Source organism: Aethalodelphis obliquidens, unplaced genomic scaffold (genome assembly GCF_003676395.1).
Source record: "Aethalodelphis obliquidens isolate GAN/ISIS:26980383/991018 unplaced genomic scaffold, ASM367639v1 scaffold86, whole genome shotgun sequence".
Lineage (NCBI taxonomy): Eukaryota > Metazoa > Chordata > Mammalia > Artiodactyla > Delphinidae > Aethalodelphis > Aethalodelphis obliquidens.
In genome coordinates, this window is record NW_020838030.1 from 2,684,797 (window position 1) to 2,710,763 (window position 25,967).

Here is a 25,967-nt window from a genome sequence, read left to right on the forward strand (position 1 = left end):
ACATCGGTCCTGATCATATGAGCCTTTGCACCAGAGCTCAGGTCCCCTGAGTTCCCGTGGCCTTATCCTAAGATGCTGAGCCCCACGTGTGTGGCAATAACTGTCTCACGTGGTGGCTGCCCTTCTTGCAACGGGGACGGTGGAGACAGCCAAGAGCTCCATGGTGTCACCACCGCGTGCTCCGTCCCAGAGCGGCCGGCTCTACCCGGGGATTGCTAAACACGCCCCGTGTCCCTGGCACCATCCAGGGAGCTCAGCCAGGGCTGGAGGGGGCTGGAGATAAACACGGTCCCCAGAGCCCACCGTTGGTAGGGGCACTGACGTTCGACTCTACCGTCTTCCATTTGTCCACCTTGTACCCTGCATGGCCTTCAGGGTCAGAGAGACCAGGGTTCAAATCTAGGCCCCACCACTTCTTAGTTCTGACCCTGGACAGCTCAGTTCTCTTCTGTAAAACGTAGTCTATCATTCCTACAGTTCAGGGTTGCTGTAAAGACTAAATGGCACGATGGGGGTGAAGGTTCCAGGACAAGGCCTGGCTCAAAGTGGGTGCCGAGTTTGTGTCAGTTTCCCAGGGACCTTAGATAACCCCCTTTTCTCTCTGGACTCACTTTCCTCACATTGGATGTGAGACTGGATGGGCTCTCGGGGCCTGTCCAGCTCTCAGCCTCCAGGCTTGTCCCACACTGGAGCAACCATCTTGGGTGCTGTCAGTCATCGGGCAGGAAACAGAGGGCAGAATCGGCTCAATGTCACCCGGCCACCGGCTTAGAGGCCCAGGACCTCCTGCGCCCAACTCGCAAGCAGTAAGGAACTTCCCCTTGAGGTCAGAACAGGGGCTCAGCTGGTTCTCCGCCTGCCACCAAGGCGTCTGGACTACCTCCTGGGCCATGCTGAGCTCCTTGAGCCTATTCGTCTGTGGTTCTCTTGACCACTAGCTTGTACTGGCCTCTCCTTATTAAATCTCTATCTTAAAATTCCAAGAATAATACGAGTCCTTGGGGGTAGGGGCTGCGTCAAGCCTTGCACGATGCTGGGACAGAGTCAACACTCGCCAAACACTAATTGGGTGGCTGTACGTGCCAGGCTCTGGGCAAACACTGGGGCGGTAGCCAGCCTCCAGGGTGACCCCCAGTGATCCGAGCCTCCCAGTATCCATGCCCCGGGTAGTCCTCTCCCATGGTGAATAGGGCTGGCCTGTGTGACCCATAGGACCTCGTGGAAATGACAGAATGTGACTTCCAAGCCTGGGTGATAAAAGGCATTGTGGATGCTGCCTTGCTCTTTGGAATCCCCCACCCTGGGGGAAGCCAGCTGCCACGTTGTGAGGACACTCAAGCAGGGAGGTCTACATGGCGAGGAGCTGAGGCCTCCCGCCAATAGCCATGCGAGTGCACCATCTCGGAAGCAGATCCCACAGCCACAGCCACGCCTTCCGAGGATGCGGCCCAGCTGACACCTGGATGCAACCTTTGAGACAATCCAAGTCAAAACCTCCCAGCTAAGCTGCCTCGAAATCTGACCCAGAGATACTGTGTGAGACAACAGATGATCATCATTGTTTTAGGCCACCAGATTTGGGGGTAATTTGTTACTCAGCAGTAGATAACTGACACACTCAAGGCACAAGGTTACATATCAGCGCAATCAACCACTCATTCCCTCTTCTGAGGGACTCTGACTCACTCACAGCCCCCTGTACCTAAAACATAGTGTTTTATCCTGCTTGGAAGTTTGCCCAGTTGTGGATTACTGACCGTCTCTCTCAGGAGCACCTGGTATGTGCACCTACAGTGCAGGTTCGGGGCTGCACACAGGACCCCTTTGGCAGATGCACGTGCACCTGGTGCCCACGTCACATCCCAGGCCCACTTCTAATCAGCCACAGCTGTGGGGATGCTTCTGTGCAGGCTCAGGCTCACCTCGAGCTGTCAGAGGCCCGTGTCTGGAACGTGCAGCACATCTTTCCACATTCTGCCCCAGGATTTTCTCCCAGGTTGTGGGAGCCTTTGAGACCCACATGCAGACACGGTCAGCACACCCCCAGCGTCAGTCCTCAAGCAGTGGGGGACGGGGACTGCGCTTCCAGCGAACAATCTTGGGAGTATTTATCCACTGAGAGGCTAGCAACGTTGCCACCACACACTCACACTGACTTTTTCTCCTTGCCTGTCTGGTTCTCCTCACGCCCTCACTGCAGCTTCCTGTAATCACCTCCCCCCGATACCACCTGCACCCAAGGCCCAGGTGAACCCATTCTAAGACATACCGAATCAGAGTCTGGACATGTCCCGGGACACGTTTTCAAGCACCCTTAACAGTGACAACGCTGCTTGCAGTGGAGTTCCCCAGCATGAGGACCAAGGGCACTGCTTACAAGAGTTGCTGAGCCATCAATGTGCTGGGCACCTTCTATCTGCTTGCCTAGATCCACATCCTACCTTTCTCCAGGCTGGAGGCTGACCTGCGCAGTTTGCATGAATCGACATCCTTGCCCTGTGGTTTCTGGCCAGCTGTAGTCAACAGGACGCACACCTGAGACAGAGAGAGAAAGAGAGCCGGATGGGGGCTTATTCCCCTGGTTTCTGCCCTGTCGGGGCCCCATGAGCTGGCCACCTCCCTGGACCCAAGTCACTCTCTTGCCAGCTGTCTTCTCCCCACAGCTTACTCTCCCTCCAGGTTCTGGTGACTGTTGTCTCTCTGTCACTAAGCCTTGTCCTGGGTCTGCACTGACCCTTGTGGTCTCTCTACACTCTGCCCGCCCCTTTAGAAATAGACCCCTTCATTCAGCCCTCTTCAAACTGCTCAGCCTGAGCGTGCCTGCTGTTTTCTGGTGGGGCCCTGACACAATTCTGTATGTGCTCCACGTCTGTTGTGGATGGAATATATCACGTTTCCCTCACACGACTGAAGCCGTCACCAGCTATTTGCTCCTCCAGAATTCACTTCTTTTTCCTTTAGCAACAGCTCCTGGTTTTTGTTTAGAGATGTCCTCACCTTCCCAAAGTGCTGGAGGGGGCGGGGCTCCACCCCCTGCTTCAGGGGTGGGCATGAGACACAGGGATAAGCCCATTGGCTTTTAGCGTCCCCCTGGATGCAGGGATTGGGTAGGTGGTGTGTCATGCGACTTTGGTGGGCCAATCAGGTTGAGGTTCTAGAGGTTGGCAGGTGCTACCTGAAAAGACCGGCTGTTCCTGGTCTGGGGGCTGCCTGACTTCACTGGACTTCTTGGGAGTGTCAGAGCTTCATCTGGGGCTGAGGTGCAGTGTGGGAAACTTAAAAGACTTTTTAAGTCTCTGTCAACTTAAAAACGTGCAAATTACTCAGCAATTCTGAGCTTCTCTTACCTCTTCTTAAAAAGGGGCATAGGAATTTTACAAGAGCCCCGTTGGATTCTTGTAAGACTCAGGCAGAGAACCCAGGAAAAGAACTGGGAACAGAGATTTATTAAAGACGCTCTTTTAGGCTTAACCCAGAGGTCTCTTCTTTCCTAGGACCCAGATATAAGTCCGTGGAGCTGGGCCAGGGAGAGATTTCAGTGACCGTCCCCCGCTGGGCTCAGAAATGCACCTCCCCGCACTGAAGGCTCTGTTACCCAGTCAGCCTCCTGAACCTCCTGAGCTTCTCTGTTGCTCACGGAACTGACTTTCTGTGGCTCCACTCCACCGGCTCACCTGACGGGCCCAGGAATGTCTGAATCACCTCTCCTCCATACTCACATAAATTATCATCAAAATCGGATTTTCCCATATTTCCAACAGACAGGGATCTCTGGGAAGAGTGGGAGCCAGGCCTGAGAGGGGGGGCTTTCAGGGCTAGCTTGCGCTGGCCGGAGAGGGGAGCCCGGCGCCACCCTGCTTGCTGCCTTCTGCTCTACTCTGTCCTCCAAAGCCTTGAGTCCCCCTGCAGACGGCCATCTGGTCACAGCCAGGCCAGCAGGACAAGAAGCAGTGAAGGACCTTGCTTTGCATAACGGCTCCTCTGGTGCCTGAAATACACCATTAGAGCCTCATTTCCTCGGCTTAAACATTGCCCTCTTCAGATTCTCTTTGAAAAACGCAAACGGAAAAATAAGAGTCCTTTTAGGATCTGGATTCGGCTTCATTTCCCGGTGCTCTTTCTTATGAGCCGTGTCCCACCCCCCAGTGGACTACTTAGTGTCCCCAGAGCCAGGCCACGCTGGACTCGGCCTTCACGCATCCCTTTCCTGACCCGCAACACCCTTGCACACTTCCTCCCGCGGGACTTTTAAGACCCAGCGTACTGGATGCCTCTCCCACCCGCAGGCTGAGTTAGGGGCTCCCCTCTGTGTCCTCACAGCAGCCTGGACCACATTCCGTCACCGCCCGCATCACTCTGATCGGTAACCATTGGTTTCCGTGTCTGTCTCCCTCACTAGACAGGGCGTTTCTTGAAGGCAGGGCCCATGACTGGATCCGTCCAGTGTCCCCCGCACCCAGAGTCTGGTATTCAGGAGGCGCTCAGGGCGCTCCCACAGCCCGTGTGGACGGCTGGCTGCCGTTACTGTTAACGGGGTGCCTTAGCGTGGGCCCCTCCACAGCAGACCCTGAGCAGGGCTCTGCGTGGACGTCAGTTGCTGGGAGGCGAGGAGAACACCACAGGCTGGGGGAACAGAAGTCGGCCCAAAGAAGCTGTGCTTTCACGCCGTTTACCACAGTGGGAGACGTCATCTTCATCCCACTAGGAAACCCTGGGAGTCCGCACCACAGGGGTGAGGGAGCTGGGTGTGTGCCCCCGACTGCCATCAGCCCTTGACTGTGGGCTGCTCCCGGGGAGCAGGAAGACCCCAGAGACCCCAGCAAAGACCATCAGGCCAAGCCGGCGGCCAGGTGCAGGCAAGGGGTGCGGGCGAGGGATGCGCTGGGACTTCTCCCTCTGCCTCCTGCAACGCCCCCCAGACGGTCTCTGCAGCCCCTTCCAATTCTGACGACGCGCTCCCTGAGGGCAGCGACAGGCTCATTCATCTCTGTCCGCGGCAACAGGGCCGGGCTCAGAGAGGATGCTCTGTGGGCCCGGAAGGAACACTTGAGTGGGTAAGTGAATGAGGGACGGACTGGCGTGGTGACGAGGTTAGCAACTTTCTCCCTCCCTGGCGGGAGAAATGCGGTGTCTGGAGATCCCTGGAGCCCAGGGAGAACGTAGATGTGTGGGGGGGGGCGGGGCAGGAGGGGTGGACGGGGACAGTCCTTGGGAAGGAGGAAGACTGCCCGGTGGCTTTGAGGCTGGCCGGCCAGGTGGCCCTAAAGACAGGCTCGGTTCATGTACTTTACAGGACGGGGAGGCTCCCAGCCTGGCCTCGCTGCTTCCGCCCTGGGCCTGTGGGGTTGCGTGACTCCCGAATGCTGGGCCCAGGGCGTGGAAGCGAGCAAACGCCATGAGCCGTATCAGTGATCTCCCGGCGCAGATATGGAAGTTTGAGGAGGCCCGGCGGGCTCTGCCCGACTGTAAAGAGACGTGATTGTGGCGGGTCACGGGGAGGTGGCGGTGATTAAGGGGGGCTGAGTCCCCGCAGACTTCCTGCCCAGCAGGTAGTAGGAGACCCAGGGAGTGAGATGGGCTATTAGTCATAGTGTAAACCCTCTCTGAGCTCATAAAACCTGGGCAGAGGCTTGGCTCCCACAGCTCCAGGGACAATAGCTCCTGATTCCCTGGGGTTGAACCTTAGCCCCTGGGCTTATCTTCCTCACCTCAGACTTCTTGCTTGAGTCTTGAGAGCTCCTGCCTTGGGGCCGGACTCAGGGACGCAGGTGGGGACACGGCTCTAAAAAGAGTGACAGGAGCTCAGTGGCCCCATGATTTCTAGTTTACAGTGTTTGCAAAGCACTTTCTCCTCCCAGTATCTCATTTGATCCTCCAAACAGCCTTGTTCCATCTGTAAACTGGCAATCATGTCCATTTTACTGATGAAAAAACCGAGGCCCCAAGGTTTCAGGCCTGGAAAAAATGGGGTGTAAAGAATACCCAGGGAATCAGATCAGGGGCTGAATTTCAACCACGGCGAGTCTAGTCTGGGGCTCCAGCTGAGGTCCAGGGACACAGGCTGGGGTGAGGCTGGATGGGAGGGGGGTTCTTCCAGGCTGGGAACTGGAGGAAGAGGAATCTAAGAGTGAAAGGACTCTGGCCCTGGGCCCCGCCGTCTGTCTGGGCCACGGCTTCCTGATAATAAAACTCTCTCTAAAAGGAGAGCGAGGAGCTCAGGGGAGGTTTCTGTGGAGTTATGGGAGAGTACTGAGCCCTACAGAGGAGCCAGAGCAAAGCATCTATGAAGGGGCGTTTCTGCGTGCAGAGGCCCCATGGGATGCCCACGGGGACCCACGCATGCAGCCTCTAACCCCGTTCCTGGAGGTGAGAGTGAAATGGAAAGAATACTGTTCATCCCTGACGGTCACTCTTAGGGGAAGTGGGATGGCGTGTGACTTTGCCCACGGGAGGCTCTGAAGAACTGGCCGTTGAATAGAATCCTATTTCTCCAACGGCCCGCAGCACGTAGAAGGCACTCAATAAATACTATGGAGCCAATAGATAAAAAGAAAACGGAGAAAGTCAAATCTCCTATTGACCCTGGTGGGAAAACAGGGCTTAGGGAGTCAAATGGATTTTTGGAATATTAGTTGGTCTCCTTTCCCGTTGCTGTCCTCACCCTCCTCCATCGTGCCCACATGGCCCCCCAAGCCCGCCTCCCGCTGAGCTGCACACACCCATCCGTGTGACAGCCAATGAGCCCTCCCCGCCCCGATGACTAACACGTGTCCCCATCACCACCGCAGTATTTCTAGAGCAGAGCTCCTGCTCCTTCCCGCAAACAAGCCCCCATCTCGATAAAAAGCATGTCTTTCCGTGTCACCCACATCAAACCCTGAGAATCACCCTCTGCCACCCCTACCTGAAGCCGAGCCTGGACTGGTTCCCAGATCTCTCCTCTCCTTCTGTCCTCATGGCTAATGTGCCCCCTCACTCGGGCCACAATCTCTTCTTGTCTCATAACTGTCATGGCCTCTAGAGGTCTCCCCACCTTCCCATCAGGTCCCATCTCCTCGCTTGCTGACAGAGGGGTCGCTAGAGCGAGTACCTCAACTGCCACCTCCCTGCTTAAAGTCTCCATGGCTCTGCTCTCCCCCTGGGATGAAGTCCGAACCCCTCCATCTGTCGGTAGGGGCCCCGCCCTAATTTGATTCCAGCCATTTCTCCTTCCCCGCTTCTGTTCCACCTACACCAAAACACTCACCCTTCCCAACATGCCACTCGCCTTTGCCTGGACAACCCTCCCCTGTCTCCCGGGACGACCCTGGTAAATCCTCTCGGTCCATCTCAAAGGGCACCTTCCCTAGCCACCCCCGCCCCGGGCAGAGTTAAACCTCTCCCACAGCTGCACGGCGACAGAAACCACAGAGCTCAGATCATCCAGGAGATCTGAGAGAACCTCTTTTGACGTTGGACCAAGAAATGCAACTTTTGGTTGGGGGAGCGCGGCTGTCCCATCCAGCCGCGGCCGCACAGCCCTCCAGCCCAGGGTTTATCATCGTAAGGAGATGCCAACCAATTCACGTGTGCTGTCGGTGCAGGTGCTGCCATGCGGCACCGCGTGCTTCCTCCCACTAGCTTTACGAGGTAGGCAGGAGCTTGCCCAGTTGTAAAGGAGGAATCAGAAGCCTAGGAAGGCTATACGACTTGCCCAAGGTCATACAGCCAAGAAGGGGCAAGGCTGGGGCTCTGAACCCACCTGCCTGCCTCCCAGCCCTTCGACTTCCTGCCACTTGCCTGGTGGGACCGCCTGCCTCCCAGCCCTTCTACCAGCTTCTATGCCCGTCTCCTCGGGGTGTGAGCTCCTTGAGGACACGAGCCTCACCAGGCTCCTCTGAGTGTCCCCAGAGCTGGGGACGGAGAACCCAGTGGACATAGGCTGACACCGAGCTCAAATCTCTTCCCCCTCCGCCCTCTCAGGCCGACCACTAGTGACCACCTCCCCTTCTGAGACTCTCTCCTGGGCTCCATGTGGCCCGATTTCCTTTCTCTCAACCATGCAGGGAGCAGGGTCACGGGATTCCAAGTATGATTATTAGCTGTGTGATGTTGGGCAAGGAACTTCTTTCCCTAAAGGACTTCTCTGTGCTTCTCACAGTGGGGTACACAGCCTTATTTTAGGGGCACCTGAAGCCAGAGAAAAAGTGTAGCACCCCTCCCTGGAGGGTCTCTTTCTCCTTGAACTTTTGGGGTAGGTAGCAATAAAGTAACTTTTAAGTTATTTTTATTTTAAACAATTCAAAAATATATATATATATTTGGTAGAGTAAACTATAAAGTTTACGTTAACTTTAGAGATAAAACATGCACGGGCTGCTTTAAGCTACACTCCTCAGGTCTCCAGGGAATATCATGGAAATGGGTCAGGAAGCACTGAATGAGATGGGGTGGGTTCCCGGATACCAGGACACCCTGGCTAGGAGATGCTGAATGAATCAACCCTCCCGTCCTCTTGCCCTGGTCCCCTCGGTCTGCTCTCACAGCTGGTCTAATACAGTGGAAAGAACTAGGGCTTTGGAGCTGGACGCACCCGAGCTTGAATCCCAGGATGGGCAGTTACTGTTCTGCGACCTCAGATTTAAGAGTCTCTGCTTCCTTTTCCAGCATCGTGGGCTTAGTGACACCTCCCACCTGTGCTGGATTCTACCTGCCCTGCAGGTTCACCCCCGACCCACCCCCTTCTCTACCCTGCCTGTGCCCCAGGGGCTGAGTCGTCGGGGTGGGGGGGGTGGGGGGGGATCGTGGCTCCTATCTGCGGGCTCTTTTGTTCTCTGGCTTCCGGTAGGATGTGGCCAATGGGAGACTGAGATGGGAGGATAGGAGGAGAGAGGGGACGGGGTCCTCACCCCCCAGCTGCTCTCTGCCATCTGGGGGACTCAGTGATGGGACCCCTCAGTTCCCTGGGCCCAGGCTCCTGCAGGGAGCCCTCTCTTACAGCTGCATTTCTCGGGTTTTAGTAACATTCCCCCTTCCCCGCGGCCCTGGCTAGCCTTGGGGTGTCTCACCAGCTTTACTGGTTTCCCATGACACCGCCCACCCCCCTCAACTTTGCAAATAGTCCCGCACTAAACTCTCCCCAATGGTCCCTTCTGAGTGAGCTGTTTATTTGCTGTGCGGCCCTGACTCATAAACTACCTCACTGGGTTTCTGGAAGGATTAAGTGGCTGCAAAGCAGTTTATAAGTAAAGCTTGCATGGGTGAGAGGAATAATGACCATCATTAGGGGATCTAGCGGGGAGGCGGGGAGGGCAGAGGTGGCGCTGGCCAGGATCCTGCCCGAAGGAGGCCGCCCCTGCACCGACAGCTGGTCCCCCCGGAGCCCTGGGAGGCCTGGCTGGGAAGACGCTTTTTCGGGGCCCGGTTCCCGCTGCCGCTGCCGTGGCAGCAGCGGCAGCGTCATCGATCGCAGCGGGGCTCCCGGGGGCTCCTGGCCGGGGCTCAGCTGGCAGGCCCCGAGGCCAGGGAGCCCCAGCGCAGGGCAGCCAGCCGCTGACTCAGCACGACGCCCCCCTCCCCTCAGCCCTGGGTGGGAACCGGCGCCTCCGCGGCCCCCCGGCCCTCGCCCCTCGCCGGCGCCCCCTCCGCTGGAGCAGCCCAGCCCCCGAGGAGCACTGGCTGCCGACCGGTCCAGGGGGCCGCGGAGGGGAGGGCGCGCCCGGGCCGCAGGGAACACAGACAGGCTCCGAGGGTCAGCCAAGCCCCCTCCCCTCCAGCTTCCCCTCCCTCCACCCCAAGGTCCTGGGGCAGCAGAGCCCCAAAGTGGAGAGAACGGAGCCTCTGACTGTGTAGATGAGGAACCTGAGGCTCAGGGAAAGCGCCTTCCCGAGGGCCTGGGCAAATTGCTGTCAGAACCCGGGCCAGCGCTGCACACGCCTCACAGGCTGGAATCAGGATTTCTCCTCTGGCTGAGAAGAAACCATCTGGTCGCCAGCGTGCCCCGGTGGGCACCAGCACCCAGCAAGCTTGTGTGAGGTTGGAGGTGCTTGTATTTAGAAGATTCTAATTGCTTAGGAACTCTAGGCGTGTCCCCCATATGTGATCTCTATTCCTTACAGAAACCTATAGGAACCGAGGTCTTCACAAGTTAGATGCTGAAGCTGAGGTCCAGAGGCAGGAAGCAACCCGCCTGAGATTGCACACCTAGTAAATGGCAGAGCCAACACTCAGACTTTAAGTCTTTGATGCTGGAGGCTTATGCTCGACACCCAGGCAGCACTGCCTTTTGTTCTCGCAGAGACAGTGGGCTGTTCTATAAAAGAAGCCTAGACGGGGTGGGCCTCAGGAAGCTGGAGGGCTAGCCTAGCTCTGCCCCGCCCTTTCTTTTCTGTAACCTTGGGCTAGTGCCTTCACCTCACTGGGTCTCACTTTCTTATCTGTGAATAATGGTGATCAGGCCTGCCCTGCTTCCTTCCTGTGACATTCTGTAAGACACGCAGCCTGGGTACTATTATTCCCATTTTACAGATGGGGCAACTGAGACCTGTTCCTTTATTCATGATGGATGAATTAGATGTAATTTGCTGAGGGGCTTCTATAGACCAGGTACTATGTCCCCAGAGAGGAAAGTGACTTGCCCAAGGTTACACACCTAGAACCTGGCAGAGCTGAGCCTCAAACAGTGGATACTCTAGACACACTTCCTGGCCTCCAGGATTGTGGACAAGTAGCCAGAGGATCACAGTTTTCTGACTGTAGCAGAAAGCCACTTGGATCCTCCTTGAGCCCAGCCCGTGGCACAAAATAGATCCCAGGAATGACCCTTTCCTGGGAACTTTTGGCCTGGAACATATTTACAAAACTCCAGAGGGGATGGAAATATCCCAGCCCACTCCCTACAGACCCAAATTAGCAATTTTCTTATTCTTTATAACCCCTCTGGAAATGCAAACTATGTAATATTAGTCTAAAATTAGGAGCATAAGTCACAAGAGAAAAGTCCCACTACTTTTGGAGAAAATGTTTTCCTAGCCTCATCCCAGCATTTGTTCTAAATCAGAACACAGCAGCTGTGTTTCAAATAATTATTTTCTCCTAGTACTTATGGATTGAGGGCAGAATGCTTTTGAGAGAACGTATTTTTAGTGTACTGCCAAATGTAGAAATCCAATCTCTTCACCTGGCTTTGAATCTATAGGATATTCAGGTAAGGCCCAGATACTTGAACGGGAAGAGACTGTCACGTGGGCTCAGGAAGCCTTTTTAAATGAAGGGTACTTTAATAACAAGGGCAATAATGTTGTCTGTAGCCAACACAGATTCACTGGTTCAGATGCGCCAAGAAACCATGTGAAGTGTTTTACAACCACTATTACATTTAATCATCATGATAACCCTGTAAGATGGGGATTACTATCCCATTTTACATATGCGGGTAATTAAGACCTAAAGAGAGGTTAAGAGATTGGCCAAAAGCCATGTGGTCATAGACAGTAAGCAGTGGAGTTAGAGTTTTAACCCAAATCAGCCTAACAGTAAAGTCCACATGAAGGGGAGTTCCCCGGTGGCCTAGTGGTTAGGATTCAGCGCTTTCACTACAGAGGCCTGGGTTCGATCCCTGGTTGGGGAACCATCCTGCATGCTGCATGGCATGGCCAAAATACAAAAAAAAAAAAAAAGTCACACGAGGATACTGTCTCCCCTAAAAGCTGTGTTTTCCATATGCCAGACACAGTCCTAAGTGACTTATACAATAGTTATACAATATTTATACAATAATCTCTTGATTGTCACAATAATCCCTCTCAGGACTTGATTCCATCCTTTTCCTTTGCTCCCCAGTGCAGATACTCATACTAGCTTCGTGCTTGTCCCTTTGAGCTTCTCTTGTTAAACTGTGTAATTCAACACCTTTGAGCAAATTAATCCTAGACTCCTAGGACCTTGGGCATGTTGCTTAACTTCTTTGACCCTCAGGGTTTCCTCTGTCCTTTGAGTTGGTTGTTTCCTTTAGCTCTAACTTTCTGGAATTCCAGGACAAATGCAGAGCCTGTCTGGAAATGGGTGTAGGATGCGCACATGGGGTAGAAATGACCTTGCCATCGAGGTGCAGGAACTTTGTGGTGAGGGGAATGAGAGGCCCTGGCTCCTGGGACCAGTGACAGGGAGGGTGGCAGGGTCCTTCAGCCAAAGGCTGTAACCTGACCCCAGGTAATGCGGTGAGTCAGAACCTCTAGGGTGCAGGAAGAAGCGTGTGGTATGCATGACCCCAGGGGCAGAGCTGGGCCTACAAGATTGTGAGATGGAAATCACCAAGGGGTCTGGAATGGAGAGAGCTTCCCCTGCCTCCAGGCAGCTGTTCAGCGGTCGGATAGCCATTGGAAGTAGTGTAGAGGGGATCTGACTTCTAGAGAGACTTTCCAGAATGCAAATTTGATCACGTCCCTCTTCTGCCTGACAACATCCACTGGATCGCTACGGCCTACAAATACAGTCCAAGGAGGTTCCTCAGCAAGGAGCGTGAGGCTGTCCCAACCCGACGCTGACTTGGCCACACGCACGTCTCACTCCCTCCGCTAGGGCAGCCATCCCTAACTTCTTGCTGTTTTCTGAGCTTGTTCAATACTGTGACACTTCTGTGCCTCCCCACATCCCCCGTGAACCCTTCTTCCCATCTCTAGACAGTTCATCACCAGCACATCTGATCTCATCAGCATTATGTGGCCCCCTCGAGGGCAGGGCCTCGACACAGCCCCCTTCACATGGTGGCAGACGCCACCGGCGACCGAACGGCGCATATTTTTTTTTTTTGCGGTACGCGGGCCTCTCACTGTTGCGGCCTCTCCCATCGCGGAGCACAGGCTCCGGACGCGCAGGCTCAGCGGCCGTGGCTCACGGGCCCAGCCGCTCCGCGGCATGTGGGATCTTCCCAGACCGGGGCACGAACCCGTGTCCCCTGCATCGGCAGGTGGACTCTCAACCACTGCGCCACCAGGGAAGCCCCGGCGCATACATTTGATGAATGAGGTGGGATTAGATGGCATCTGACCATCTTCTAAACTCCTAAGATGCCACTATTTTCCTTCATTCCAATAAGCATTAAATGGAGGGCCCAGCATGCACAGGCACAGAGTGAAGGCTGGGGATATACAGAGAGTAACAGTGATAATTACGTAAATGGAGGCAACCAGGGGCCAGGGGCCAAGGACCGGGCTGGGATGAAGGAAGAGGAAAATAGGGGGGTGGGCACTTAGTGAAGACAGGCGTCTCATCCCCACCCCAGGTCCTAGGTCGGTTGATGTGATCGTGTCTGTGGTTCTAGAGGTCTGAGCTCAGAAGATGTCTCTCCTAAAGGCTCAGGGATCCTACATTTTTAGGGACTCACTTGTGTACCCTGACTCTTTCCAAGGGAATAGGTATCCGGGGGTCAATTTCCAACCTTGTCAGCCCTGCCCTGCTTTACCAGCACCGCACGGCAGGAGACACAAGCAAGTTAGGGCCTGCCCACAAAAAAGATTCGCCTGGTAGCCTCGAGGGGCCCGGAAAAAGGCACTGGAATCCAGGAGCAACTAAGTAAACCTACACAGCAGTCTGGTCCCTCAGCCCCGCTGCCCTCAGCGGAGTTGATGTAGCTGACACTCCGGTTCTGCCCCCGAGCTGACGACGGAGCATTTGCAGGGTGGCACCAGCCTGACTTCCCAGCTCAAGTTCTCACTGAAGAGCCCCAGTCCTTTGCTCCTCAGCAAGAAGCCCTTGGGTCACCCCCATTTCTGATCGTGTCTAGAGAAGCAGGGTGTGCAGATACGCTTTCTGCCCTGGGTGCCCCGCCGCTCCAGTGTTCCATGGACAGCGGGGAGATGGGGGAGGAGCCAGGCCGTATCCAAGGCGGGTGCTGGGGAAGGGCCCTTGTGGGAGCCTCGAAACCGTTTTTCTTTCTTTCTTCCTTTTTTTTTTTTTTTGGCTCTTGACCATGGTTACTTTTCTTCCTATTTTTGTCAACACAAATCCCTAAGTGTGTTTGTGTCCGGAGAAAGTGCTGTGAGTAACTGATGATACATTTGTTGATGAACTTGTGAATCATCCTGGGGGAGAGGGAGTCCAGAGAGTGGAGCGGGAGCTCTGGAGGCTGCATAGGACGTGTCGTAAAATATTTAGCAAATGACCGTCCAAACCACAGGGAAAAAGTCAGAGAGATGGGAATTTGAAAGCTGCCAGGATTTAAAAGCTATTTAATGCTAACCATCAGTGCCAAAGAGCTGAGAGCGGCTCCCTTCTTCCCTGCGTTGGCAAGGACAGCCCCGAGAACGTGGAGAGGCTTTGGACTGGCCGTGGCTGCACTGAAAGGCTCTTTGTTCAAGCCCTCCCGTAAACAAGGGATCTCCTCTGAGGTGGAATCCTCACCTTGTCTACTGCCCGCACTTTCTCAGGATCCCCCAATGATAACTCTCCAGGAGGCACAGCAGGGAAGCCGCTAGCTGCTTGGCATCAAGGGAAGAAAAAACAGCCCCATGATGGACTGAATTTGTCACTTTCCTTTCCAACGTTCTGAGGTCACTTATACAACGACCTCAGTCCTTTGGTTCTAAAGGTCTGAGCTCAGGAGCTGTCTCTCCTAGAGGGTTAGGGGTCTTGCATATTTAGGGCTGGGGTCAGGACTCACTGCTCTAACCTGACTCTTTGGAGATCTGTTTATTTTGGGGTAGAGGATGAAAAGGTCTTTCCTGATATTTTGGCTTGAAAGCCTCGAAAGTTATGTCCTCCTCAGTATCAACACCATGAGAAAAGATAAACTAAGGGAGAAGCGGCAGGGGGATAATTTAAGTCAGTGGAAACAGTCATCCTAGAGAAGAGAGACCTCAGCATAGTTTGCTGAGAGGCGTTCTTCGGAGTCATCATATGTGTTCACGGCTAAGCAATGCTGATGAACTTGGTGGCCTCAATCAACAAATCTGTGCATTATGCCAAGAAGGTCCCTGCTTTTAGGGAACATATCATCTATTTTGCTGGGGAGGCATGCATTACCTAAACAGATAATGAGCCTTTGAGGTTACAAAAGTCACAGCTCCCTGGGCAAGGTGGTCCCAAGGAGGCCAGCAGGAATACCTGTAGCAACATTGCTCCACGTACGTCGGGACCAGAATGCGGCCCTTCTCCCTCATTCGTGTTTTGTTTTGGTTGTTTCCTTCTGTTGTTGTTATTCCTGCGATTTTGCTTTCCTAGAATGTCTTCTCTTCCACTGTCTACCTATCCCAAGTCCAACACATCCTTTGAAGCCCACCTGAATGAATTTACAGTCACTCATGACTTTTCCAATCTTCATTACTTTGAACTCTTAGAGTACTTGGAGTCTGAACCATTCATTTGGCACATGGGTGTACTGTGTATTTTAATCTGTTTTTAAGAAGGATTCATCTTCTCTCCTCAATTCAATGGTAAGTTCTTTTTGGCAGGTGCCACATCTTATAACACTTCTGTGTTACCCACAGCATCTAGCCGTTAATACCTGCCACTGGGTATTTGCACATGCCTTGGTATCTTGTTAGAGGGCTGCTGTTGGTGAGTGAAAATCTTGGTTGGGATTGGGGAAGAAGATTGAATTCTTGGTAGGCCTAGGGATACGCCCCAAACGAGGACTTCTGGGTTGAAAAACACATGCTCTGAGCAGTTTTTTGGTCCTGAAGTTCCATTCTTAGTTGTGATTTTTAAAGCAGATAGAAGGTTCAGAAAAGTTGTAAATTGAGTATAAAAAATCATTTGACTGAGAATGAAAATTGATCAGCAGTTCCATTCATAGTGTTTCACATGTGTAAGGAAGAAAGGAAAAAGAAAAGGAAGGAAGGAAGGAAGGGGGAGGAGATAAAAGGAAAAAAAGCCTGGAGGGTGGAGTGGGGGACACAGCAGACTCAGTCTTCAAATACAACAGCAATTTCACGATGTAATAATTTTTAATATTAAAAGTAAATTGTAAATGTATCTTTATAAACAATATGCATAAAATAGATCTATTATTCTAAAACCTTTTCTTTTTCAAATGCTTTTTCACAGTAATATTTTAGGTGTCAGATTTTTCCCTCAAAATAATAGTGCAATTGGAAGAAGGAAAATGTTGTCAGTGAACTCGGACTTCTCTGCTAATACAAGTCCTTGTATATTTCCTGTAGAAGCGGGTGAAGACTCATGTCCGTCTCTGTTTTCTTTATTACTTGCAACAGCTGCACGTGTTCTGTCACAATCTGTCTGAGGTCTGTCATTTTCTGGAGCAACTTGGCAAAGAGCTGAGAGGACTCGGGGTGGTTCAGCTTGAGCTGCAGCTCCAAGGCTTGCAGCAAGTTGTCTTGTATGTCCTCAATGGGTTTCACATTCAGCAAACCGGGGCGGTCTGGGGGAGCAGAAATGGAAGACAGAACAGCAGGTTCAGTTACAAAATTCTCTGGCTCCACATCTGAGGCATATTCAGCCAAACAACTCACTTTTTGTTGGTTTTGCTTTGGTTCTAAAATAGGGTATGGAGGGAAGGAAAGCAGATAGTGGGCAAGAACTGCATACAAGGAGAATGGAATGAAAACCAAGACTATCAAAGCTCTTTCCAGGGCCATTCTCTTCCCGGCCAAGACTAAATCTGTGTGACCAGTTGACAGAAGAGGGTGGCAAGGCAACTGTCTCACCAGACGGGGGACTCTTCTGCTGGCATGTTTCTACTCACTCAGAAATCTCATTTTCAACTTCTGTTCCTTCCTGATGAGTCTATGTTTTATAACCTCTACTTACTTTCTTACCACTACTTTAAACACACTTTTAACACACATTTTTGTCTTCTTTTTGCTTAATATAGCTCATGCATTTTCGAAGAGACAAGACATAGTTTTCAAATACTGTTACACTTGGGAAGGACAGACCAGATTTTAACATAGGCTTCTTCTGATTAGTGAGGTTGCAGGTAATGTTCACTTTCTTCTTTATACTTTTCCTTATTTGAACTTTTAAATGGCAAGCTTAAATTACTTTCAAGTTTTTAATGTTTTTGCTTCATGTAGATCTTTTTAGATTCAACCTTAAATACTTTCTAGTATTCTTCTTTACTTTTACTTCTTTACTTTCTTGTATTCTATACTTCTTTTTCATTACATTTGCTAATGTATCCCTGCTGATCTTTAGAAAAAAACGATTGGCTTTGTTATATTGAATCTATTCCAATTTCACTCTTGTCAATTCAAATAGTTTTTATCACGGATTTAAAAAATTTTTTGGACAGACAATTGCATCTGCAAATAATCATCGTTTTATTTATTTCTTCTTTTCCAGTGTTTATAGTTCTCATTTCTTTTTCTTGCCATACTGCATTGGCTAATGTCTCTAGTATGGTATTAAATAATAGTAGTGTTGGGAGGCATTCATGTTTTATTCCTAACCTTGAAGGAAATGCTTCTAATGGTTTACCACACGTATGATGTTTACTGGATTATGGTGGATAGGTTTTTCTCCTGGCTCCCCAATAGTTTTAAAGTGTTTGTTTTAGTCAGGAATGTTGTTGCATTTCATCAAATGTTTGAAAGTTTTTCTACCTAGAGTGATGACCATATGGTTTTATCTTAATCTAGTGTAGTGAATTACATTAATACGTTTTCTTATACTCTTGCATTTGTTTGCTAATATTTTATTTAGGGTTTTTAAATTTGTGAGATTGGTCCAGAGTCTTTTTGTGTGTGTGTGTGCTACCTTTTGCCTCTTTTGGTCATAAATGTTAACTAGTCTTACTGACTGACTTGAGAAGTTTTCCTTCTGTTTCTATGTAGTGATGATCTAGTCCTTGATGGTTTCTTGGAACTTATTTGCAGAACCATCTGAGCCTGGTGGTAAATCTTTGACTATCTTTAATTTTCCTCCTATAGCTTTTAATTTATTCAGGTTTTCTACTACTTATAAAGGAAAATTTTAGTAATTTATATTGGAATAAAGTTGTACATAATATTCTCTTAGAATCTGAATCTTTTATTATTCTTATATATACCTCCTTTAACTGAATGCTTTTTACTTGTGTACTGTCTCACTTAAAAATTTGACTTGCCAAAGGCTTATCTATTTTTTGCTTTTTAAAAAAGCACAACTTCTGGTTTTACTGATCAACTCTGTTTTTGAAAATTGCCTTTTGTTTTCAATTTAGCTAATTCATTCTTTTAACTTTCTTCCGTTTTTTTTTCTTTTCCTCTTTTTCTCATTTCTTGGGTTGAATGCTTAATTCATTTAGTTTCAGTATTTCTTATTTTCTGATAGATGAGTTTAAGGCTCTAAAATTTCCTCTGAGTGTCACTTCTGTTTCACCCCATAGGCTCTGGTAAATCATACTCTCACAGTTCTTTTCTAAATAGTCTGTTTTACTATTTTGATTTCACTTTTAATCTAAGAGTCATACAGAGACATGTTTTTAGATTTCCAAGTGGAAAGTCTGAGTTTGTTTTTGTTTTTTCTAATTTCTAAGTCTGGTTAGAATATAAGGTTTTCTCATTAAGGCTCAGCAGAGGGGCACAGAGATCATGTATGACATTCAGGTCACTCAGTTGATACCTTGTACTGATTCCAAATTTTAGCTCTTGAAGGCCAATCACCCTCTTTTTCTCATTTTAACTCTTCTCCCCTTTACTGTAAACTAAAGCACTGTATAAACGTTTTTACTTCTCTTTTTAATGTTCCTCATTGTCTTGCCTCCGTTTATCATTGTGCCTTTGCTTAAGCCCTTTCCACACCAAGTCCCTCAAACATCCTACATTCTGTCATAACTGTGCTTAGGCACGTTCTGTTCCTCCTGCTGGGAGCAGTCTCACCTTCCCTCCAACCATCCTACTGATTTCAACCTACTCTTCAAAATCTAGCCCGTGTCCTTATGTCCTGGAGCCTTCCTGGAGGTCACCCCTTCCTTGCCCCTGTTCTTCCAATCCCCTTTCTCTGGTCCTCATAGCATTCTACAAACACCTCAATTGCTACTATCCTAGTAGATTACATTTATTGAGTGGTTATCATTTCCCAAAAATCGTACTGAAGGCTTTATATACAATATATCATTTAATCTCCACAATAACTCCATGAGGTCAGTGCTTTAAGGAGGGGAAAATGAAGATTTAGAGAAAGGAGTTAGATCCTGCCCAAGATCTGCCACTCGCTAGTAAACAGCACTGCTGAAATTTGAATCTGATTCCGAATGCTATACTCTTAACTCTTATTACCTTGTATTATAGGTACTGATTTTCTTGTTCGTCTCCCCTACTTGGCCACGAGAGATCAGAGGGCAGAGACTATGTCTTGATCATCTCTGAGGCTCCAGTGGAAACACAGGAAGCACTCAGTTGGCTGAGTTTATGAGTGAGAAGGCTGTTCTAGCCAAGAGTCCTGAATTGAAAAGTACAGTTCTTCTGGTTGGTGAACAAGCCTAAAGGCAGGATCAATGCACAAAGAAGAAGTCTCCGGAAATAGCGTTTTCCTGTATTTAGTAAACTCGAGCAACCTTTACCCGCTGAGGCGAGACACAGGAGAGCAAGGTGAGGATGATCTCAGGTGGGATTTTCGGAACTCTAAACATGTTCTTAAATTTTTTTTTCTTTTTTCTTTTTATAAATTACAGACAGAAAGTTACCTGTAGTTTGATTTTTCTCCCCTCAACTTCTCCAACATCTCCCATTGACTGGAGTAATTTTTTTTTTTTTTTTTTCAATTTCAGCACTTAATTTTGGAAACATTAGCAAGAATCTCAGCTTCTGAGAATGAAACAGATGATTTAGTCCTGGCCTAGAGAATCACACCCCTGGAGGAGTTGTCCTTTCTCACAGTTGCTATGCAATAATGAAACCCCCTGACACTTCAAGGAAAACCAGATCCTGGATTGGTGCCTTGGGTTTAATGGTTGCCGATCCTCCCCCTGAACAGACGTGCCAGATTTCAAAGGCCTGGACTGGACAGCAAATGCATGTGCGTTGGCAGTGGCAGCATTTTGTGTCGAGGCGTCGGTGTACACCCTTGTGCAGACCCTCTGCTTGCTGGGGCCCCGGCCCCTCAGAGCCTTCTCTCCTTCCTCTAGAGCAGCATCCGTGGGGTCAGAACTTCTGCAGAAGAGGTTATGCTAATCTACTAGGTTTCATTTATCGTGACAGTTCAAACAAGCAAACCCTCAAATGCAGCTGATCGGTTTGCTGGAAACACTTGGCTGCCGTGCAGTACAATGGAACTGTTCCCTCTAGGAGTGGAGAAGGATCTGGTTTGGATTTTCAAACCTCTCTTTGGCAAGTTATTTTTTATGATGTGACAGATGAAGTTTGGCTGAAATTTTGTGGCCACTGATTTATATTTTCTCTAGTGACAAGTTAGATCATTTACAGATCTGTCCCACTGTCGCCCTTACGGAGCCTCAGTGAAGGCAAGAACGGAGGGCAGGAGAGCGGGAAAGTGGTCGCTCTACTTTTAGGTCTCTCACTAACCAGTTCTGTGACCTTGGGCAAACTGACCAAGTTCACTGCGCCTCAATTTTCTCCTCTGTAAACGAAAAGGACTGGATTAGAGAGGTGATCTCTAAGACCCTAGTTCAAAAGTTGTAAGCTTTATTCTTATGTGTAATTCCCTTTACAAAAGTCACATAATTAAACTGGGGAAATTAACTCAAAATCTAAATAGAAAAGTATATCAACGGGCTTACACATTAAACTTAAAACATTTGGCTTATTTAAAAAGCAAAAAAGCTTCCTTTGGTCTTAAGCACTCCCTAGGGTCAAGGGCAAAACGGATTTGTCAGGGTTGTCCCCACCCTTTACCCTCCAGTCAGCTCCAAGGCCTTCCCTGCTTCCCCTGCCTGGCCTTCTCTTTCCACTTTCCTTCTACTCACACTTGAACACATACTGAGCTAAGCTGGGCACCACAAACGTGCCACAGAAATCTGTCTAAAGACCCAGCCGTCCTGGGTCCCTTCTCCTCCCTCTCCCTTTCCAATTGGCCCAGGGCCTGCTAAGGTGTTGCTCTTAGGAGGCTGGTCTGAGGTCCTCTCCCTACACCCTGCTGAGGGTTAGAGTTGGGGTCTGGAATGGGATCAGGGTCAAGGGACCTCCTTCATTGGCCCTTTTGGGAAAGTGCGTGCTGACTCAGGCTCCAGGACCCAACACACGAGGAAGCTGGAGTCAATTACCGGTTCCTTACTCCCCAGGCTGCAAAGAATTGGGAAAGAAACCTTTCCGGTCCCCATCGTGCAGCGCTGGAATTGATTAGAGAGCACTGTTGATTGTGGGCAAATCTACAAAGCTCCCATCTTATCCAGATCTGGTTCTGTTAAGTGAAGAGCTTATCTGAAGCAGATTCAAATTCTCTGGACCCTCCTGGGATCTGCCCACCTGGGCCAGGCATTTCCCTAGACCAGATTTTCTCAGGAGGGGTCTCGGTTAGGGAACCAGATGGCCACAGCGGCATCTCCTGAAGGAGACGCAGACAAATCGAAGCGCATGGTATTGTTTCTTTTCTAGTTGCTGCTGTCATGCTGTTCCCAGTTTTTTCCTATTGGATTTCTTTCTGATGGAGACAAATCGGAAAAGGATCGCACCCAGGGCATTTAGGAAAAAGAAGTCTGATAGCTGGGCAGCTGTAAATTGATCCGAAGGCAATGAAAAAACTTAGCTCGGGTGTGGGCTGAAACTGAAGGGGGGTGGAGCTCCTTCGGGAGCTCTCACTTTGCATTTCACTTCCTTTTACTCTTGCTCCCCAATTTCCTTTATTCCATTGCTTCCTAAGTTCACAGATGTGTTAAAAAGAGGAGTGGATTTGGAAACTGAGGACTTGATCTCATCTCTCCTCCACTTGGCTTCCATGTGACTTTGGACAAGTCATCTTATCTTTCTGGGTTTTGGCTGAATTTTCAAGGCGACGGTGGTGTTTCTTTCCTAAGGTCATGGTTAGAAGGAGTCAGGTAAAGGAGCTTTGTAACATTTTACTATTCTCTGTGTTTGTTCAGACAGAGGCAGTTTCCACAGGAATGGGGTCCGGAGCGTAAACAGGGGTGGGGTGGCATGTGTGCAGTTGGGAAATGGGAGGTTTCTGAGCTGTTACTGGTAGAGCGTAAGTTCAGGAGCGTGAGAAAAATGATTCCTGATGCAGATACACGTTTGGGGTTTGGGGCAAGTTCTCATTCTCGTAGTTGAGCACATGTAAGCAGGACTGAGAACAATAATGAAACAGAGAAGCCCCTGAGCCGAAATTCACTTCTTCCTTAGAGACGGTGTTAGGGATTCTGCGGTCCTTTCCTGGTCTAACTGTCAGGATCATGGGGATCATGAGGCAAAACTCTGAATTCACCCAAGTTTGTCTTTGGTAAACTGGTCTGGCCTGTAGCAATTCCCTCCCACCATCCTACCGCTAAGAGACAATAACCTAAGAATGTTTCCCATGTTCTTTTCATATTTAAATTTGAACCGGGGCTTGACCAAGTGCGGGCTTGATTCTCAACTCTGCCTCCACACCGAAATCATCTGGGGAAATTAAAAACACGCAAACTAATACCTGGGTCCCATCTTGAGAGACTCCGATTGACCTGGCCTGAGGTATGACCGCCAACGTTCCTAAAGGCTTTCAGGTGATTCTAATGGGAAGCTGAGAGCAAACACCACCGGTGTAGTGAGAAGCAGTTGGAATCTCAACCTGAAAGCTTACTTGCTGGGTAATCTCGGGCGAGTTCCTTAACCTCTCTGTACCTCGGTTTCCTCATTTAAAAGATGGAGACGTGACAGTAATCTAGCTCGCAGTGTCGTCGAGAGGATGAAATGAGTTACTAGACGGAAGGTGCTCAGAGCAGCGTCTGACACGCGGGAAGGTAGCTATTTCTATTTGCACTAGCGTAACAGTACAATCCAACGTGCCTCTTTTCTTTCTTACCTTTCTCCTCCTCTCATTTCTGCGATGCTCTTGGGTCTTCTCCTATTCTTTCCTATCTTTCCTATTCTTTCGCCCTTAATTGCTCCCTTCTTCTCCACCCCGCCTTCTAGATGCTTTTCCCTTTCCACTCCTGGGACTGCACCTTGCTGGGGATGTGGTGTCTAGAATCCTAGCAAGGCCAGTCTAAATTAATCACAAGTGTGAACAATGGATGATTTGGGGAGAAATGTGGCTGATGGCTGCTATCAGGGAAAGGGAACAACAGGACAGAGATCTTGTACCGGCCAGATAAAGATCATCGGTGACAAGCATGTCTGCCGTGAACGCACGTGTGGCTAGTGGAGTCCTTGCCTCTGACGTGGTCCCCGTCCTAACATATCCCTGTTAAACAACAGTTAAATAAATGCTTTCTCTGTCTGTGTCCAAATGACAACCGCAAAATGACACAGCAATGACACGTACGATTTGGCTACGATGGAGGGCGCGGGTGACCACCACCAAAATGAGACCAAGCCCAGGCCGTATTTTCTTTTATCTGCCCATTAAGTAGCAATTGCACACCAAGTCCCCCCACCTCAAATGCTCAAGTACCACCTCCAAAAGCCACCTCCCCAACTACAGCACAGAACACAAAAGTATCTGGTAACAAGGTGGGCAGCGCCTCCCCTCTGCCGCGTTCAGAGCTCGGTTCATCTCTCAATAGCACCTGCAGTGAATGGAGTGTGGGGCCTGTTTTATTTCCAGCTCTTTCAGAATGGAAAGGGGACCAGAGGCTCCCGTCCTGCCCTTGGGAAGTCCCATCTTTCCTACCTCCTTTCACCAGGGGTTTGGGTCCCCTCGTTCTGGTCATTTGTGGTCACTCAAGTAAAGCTCAGCCCCATGGTTTGCTCCCCTTCTCTGCGTCCAGACCAGGGGAGCAGCAGGCTCCCCTCAAGCTGAGGGATGCAGATAAATTTCTGCCCCTTCTACGTCCCACACCAGCTCTGATCAAGACCGGGAGGTAGAGGAACCAGGCTCGAGCGGAAAGATGGGGAGTGATTTCTTCTTCCCCATCGGGCCCGACACACGCATGCTCCGAATCCAATGCCTCTCCCTTGCTTCCTTAACCTCTAGAAATGCCAACGGCACACCAAAGGGAGTCAACAAAATAAAAAGTGGCCAAGGATTTGTTCTCTGCACCTCTCCCCTCCCCCCACGTCTTCCTTTCCAACGTCTTGGAGAAGAACCTGTGACCTCAAAACATAGGCGTGATCTCCAACCTCTAAATGTGACCTCTTAACACATAATGTCCCCCAAACTTTACAGAATTCCCCACCACACTCCTGCTCGTCGGTACCTCCTTCAGGGGCAGCAAGGCCCAGAGCTCTCCCCTCCCTTCCCTCCCTCCAGCATCTCTGTCCCTTGGGGTTTTGCTCTCAATCCACAGCTAATCCCCTTAAAGTGATAGCTGATACAGGGATTAGCTGCTATCTCCTTAGGAGTATTTATACGGTACTAAGGGAGTTTAAGAATGCTATTGGTGAAATTTCAAGCAATCCTCTGGCAGGATTGTGTGCAGCTACTTCAAATTATACAGTACAGGGAAGAGGGAAAATGAGCAGTTATTGTGTGCTTACCACGTCCCAGGCACTGTGCCAGAGGCTTCACAGAATGTTCTTTCATTTACTTAGGGAACTGATAAGGAATTCAGGCTCAGGTAGGTAAATAACACATCCAGTAAGTGGTGGGGTGCGGGGTTTGGGGAGCCCACAGGCCCCCACCGCCCCAGCCTGCCTCTCCCGGTGCACCGGTGGGTGACGCAGCGGGACCCTGGGGGAAGGCGCTCTACCCGGAGCGCGGGGCGCCTCAACACCTGCGCCGGCCTCTGGAACCGGGGCCGGTTTCACTCTTCCTCACTTGCGGAGGACCTGTCTGAGTGCCGTGCCAGTCTGGAAGTCTGCCTGGGGTCACCCAGAGTTTAAACACACATTGTGAGAGCCCAAAATGATAAAGTGCTCCCCAAAGCGGCCCGCTGACTGGCTGGCGGAGCCTCTTCCAAGATGCTGGTGTGGGGACAGGAATGACTCAGCAGTTTGGCTTTCAGGCCCATGTCTGTCTCTGAGGTCAAGTACAGCGAATGATCCCAGCCTACCAGGCCTGGGGTTAGGAGGGGATTTTATCTCTGAAGCAGTCACAGATAAAGATGCTTCAATGTCCCACAAATGACAAAAGCCTCTGTGTGTGTGCGTGCACGCGAGTGTGTGTAGTTCAAGTTTCTCAGATGATTCTAGTGTGTTTCTCTTCTCCCTACCCACACCCACCCCCAATTCTCTGGTTTTGAGAATTTGGGTGCCAGCTGAGAACTTACAAATATACCTCCCTCTGTCTAAACCAAGTGTGTGAGGTTATGAGAAGAGTGAACGGATGGGGCATTTCTAGATAACCCACACTGAGTCATTACTCAAAGCCATCCTGGCCACCTGACACGATTTGCCCACTGGTCATGGCAGCATAGTGGGGAGACCAGGACAGCAGGCGAAAGGAGCAGTGCCATACACTATGCAGACACAGAGCAGGTGCCCATTCAATAGTTTTCAATTAATAAGTGAAGGCAAGTACTCTCTGACACAATCATGGGCCAGATGGAAGATATGAACCATGTCATCAACGCTCTTCAACTGCCCTGCTCAACGCTCAGTCACATGAGAAATCAGATGTCTGTGTTTATTCTCAATATCACGAGAACCGTCAGAAAAACAACTTCTACCGCTCAGACCCCAGCCTACGTCTTGTCCAGAAACACTGTACGGATAAAGTAGCTGAATATCTAACTGCCGCAGGAGAATGGAAGAAAGTGGGCCTCTTGTTCTTCATAGTATTATTAATGCCTCAGTTTTCAAATATTTTTGGTTTTGTCTCCCCCCAGTTAACTAGTAAGGATGATGCCAACAGACAAAGAAGACATGGGGGCCCCTGGGCTGTGGAGAATCAGAGGGCCCCTGAGCTGGAGTTTCCTCAAGAACAGCACAGGCCCACTCAGGCACGTGCCCTCTATCTTTTGTTCCAGAGGAGAGCTCGGCTGTCCCTTCTAACTGGTAGAAACAGTTCCGCATTAA

The 25,967-nt window shown here is 50.3% G+C and overlaps 1 protein-coding gene across 18 annotated transcripts in view; it reads right to left on the minus strand.

Moving 5' to 3' along the window:
- LOC113613285 (peroxisome proliferator-activated receptor gamma) overlaps positions 1-25,967 on the minus strand; it is a 231,601-nt gene that overhangs the window by 85,656 nt on the left and 119,978 nt on the right. For 2 of the 18 annotated variants that reach the window (XM_027093894.1, XM_027093897.1), the window contains exon 8: positions 15,902-16,357. The exons of 13 other annotated variants lie outside the window; for them this stretch is intronic. In XM_027093894.1, the coding sequence (XP_026949695.1) occupies positions 16,110-16,357 (248 nt within the window). In that variant the 3' untranslated portion in view covers positions 15,902-16,109. Of the gene's footprint in view, positions 1-2,441; positions 2,536-15,901; positions 16,358-25,967 lie in introns of those variants that run through there. 3 more of the 18 variants (XM_027093899.1, XM_027093895.1, XM_027093900.1) reach the window with 3 other exon arrangements.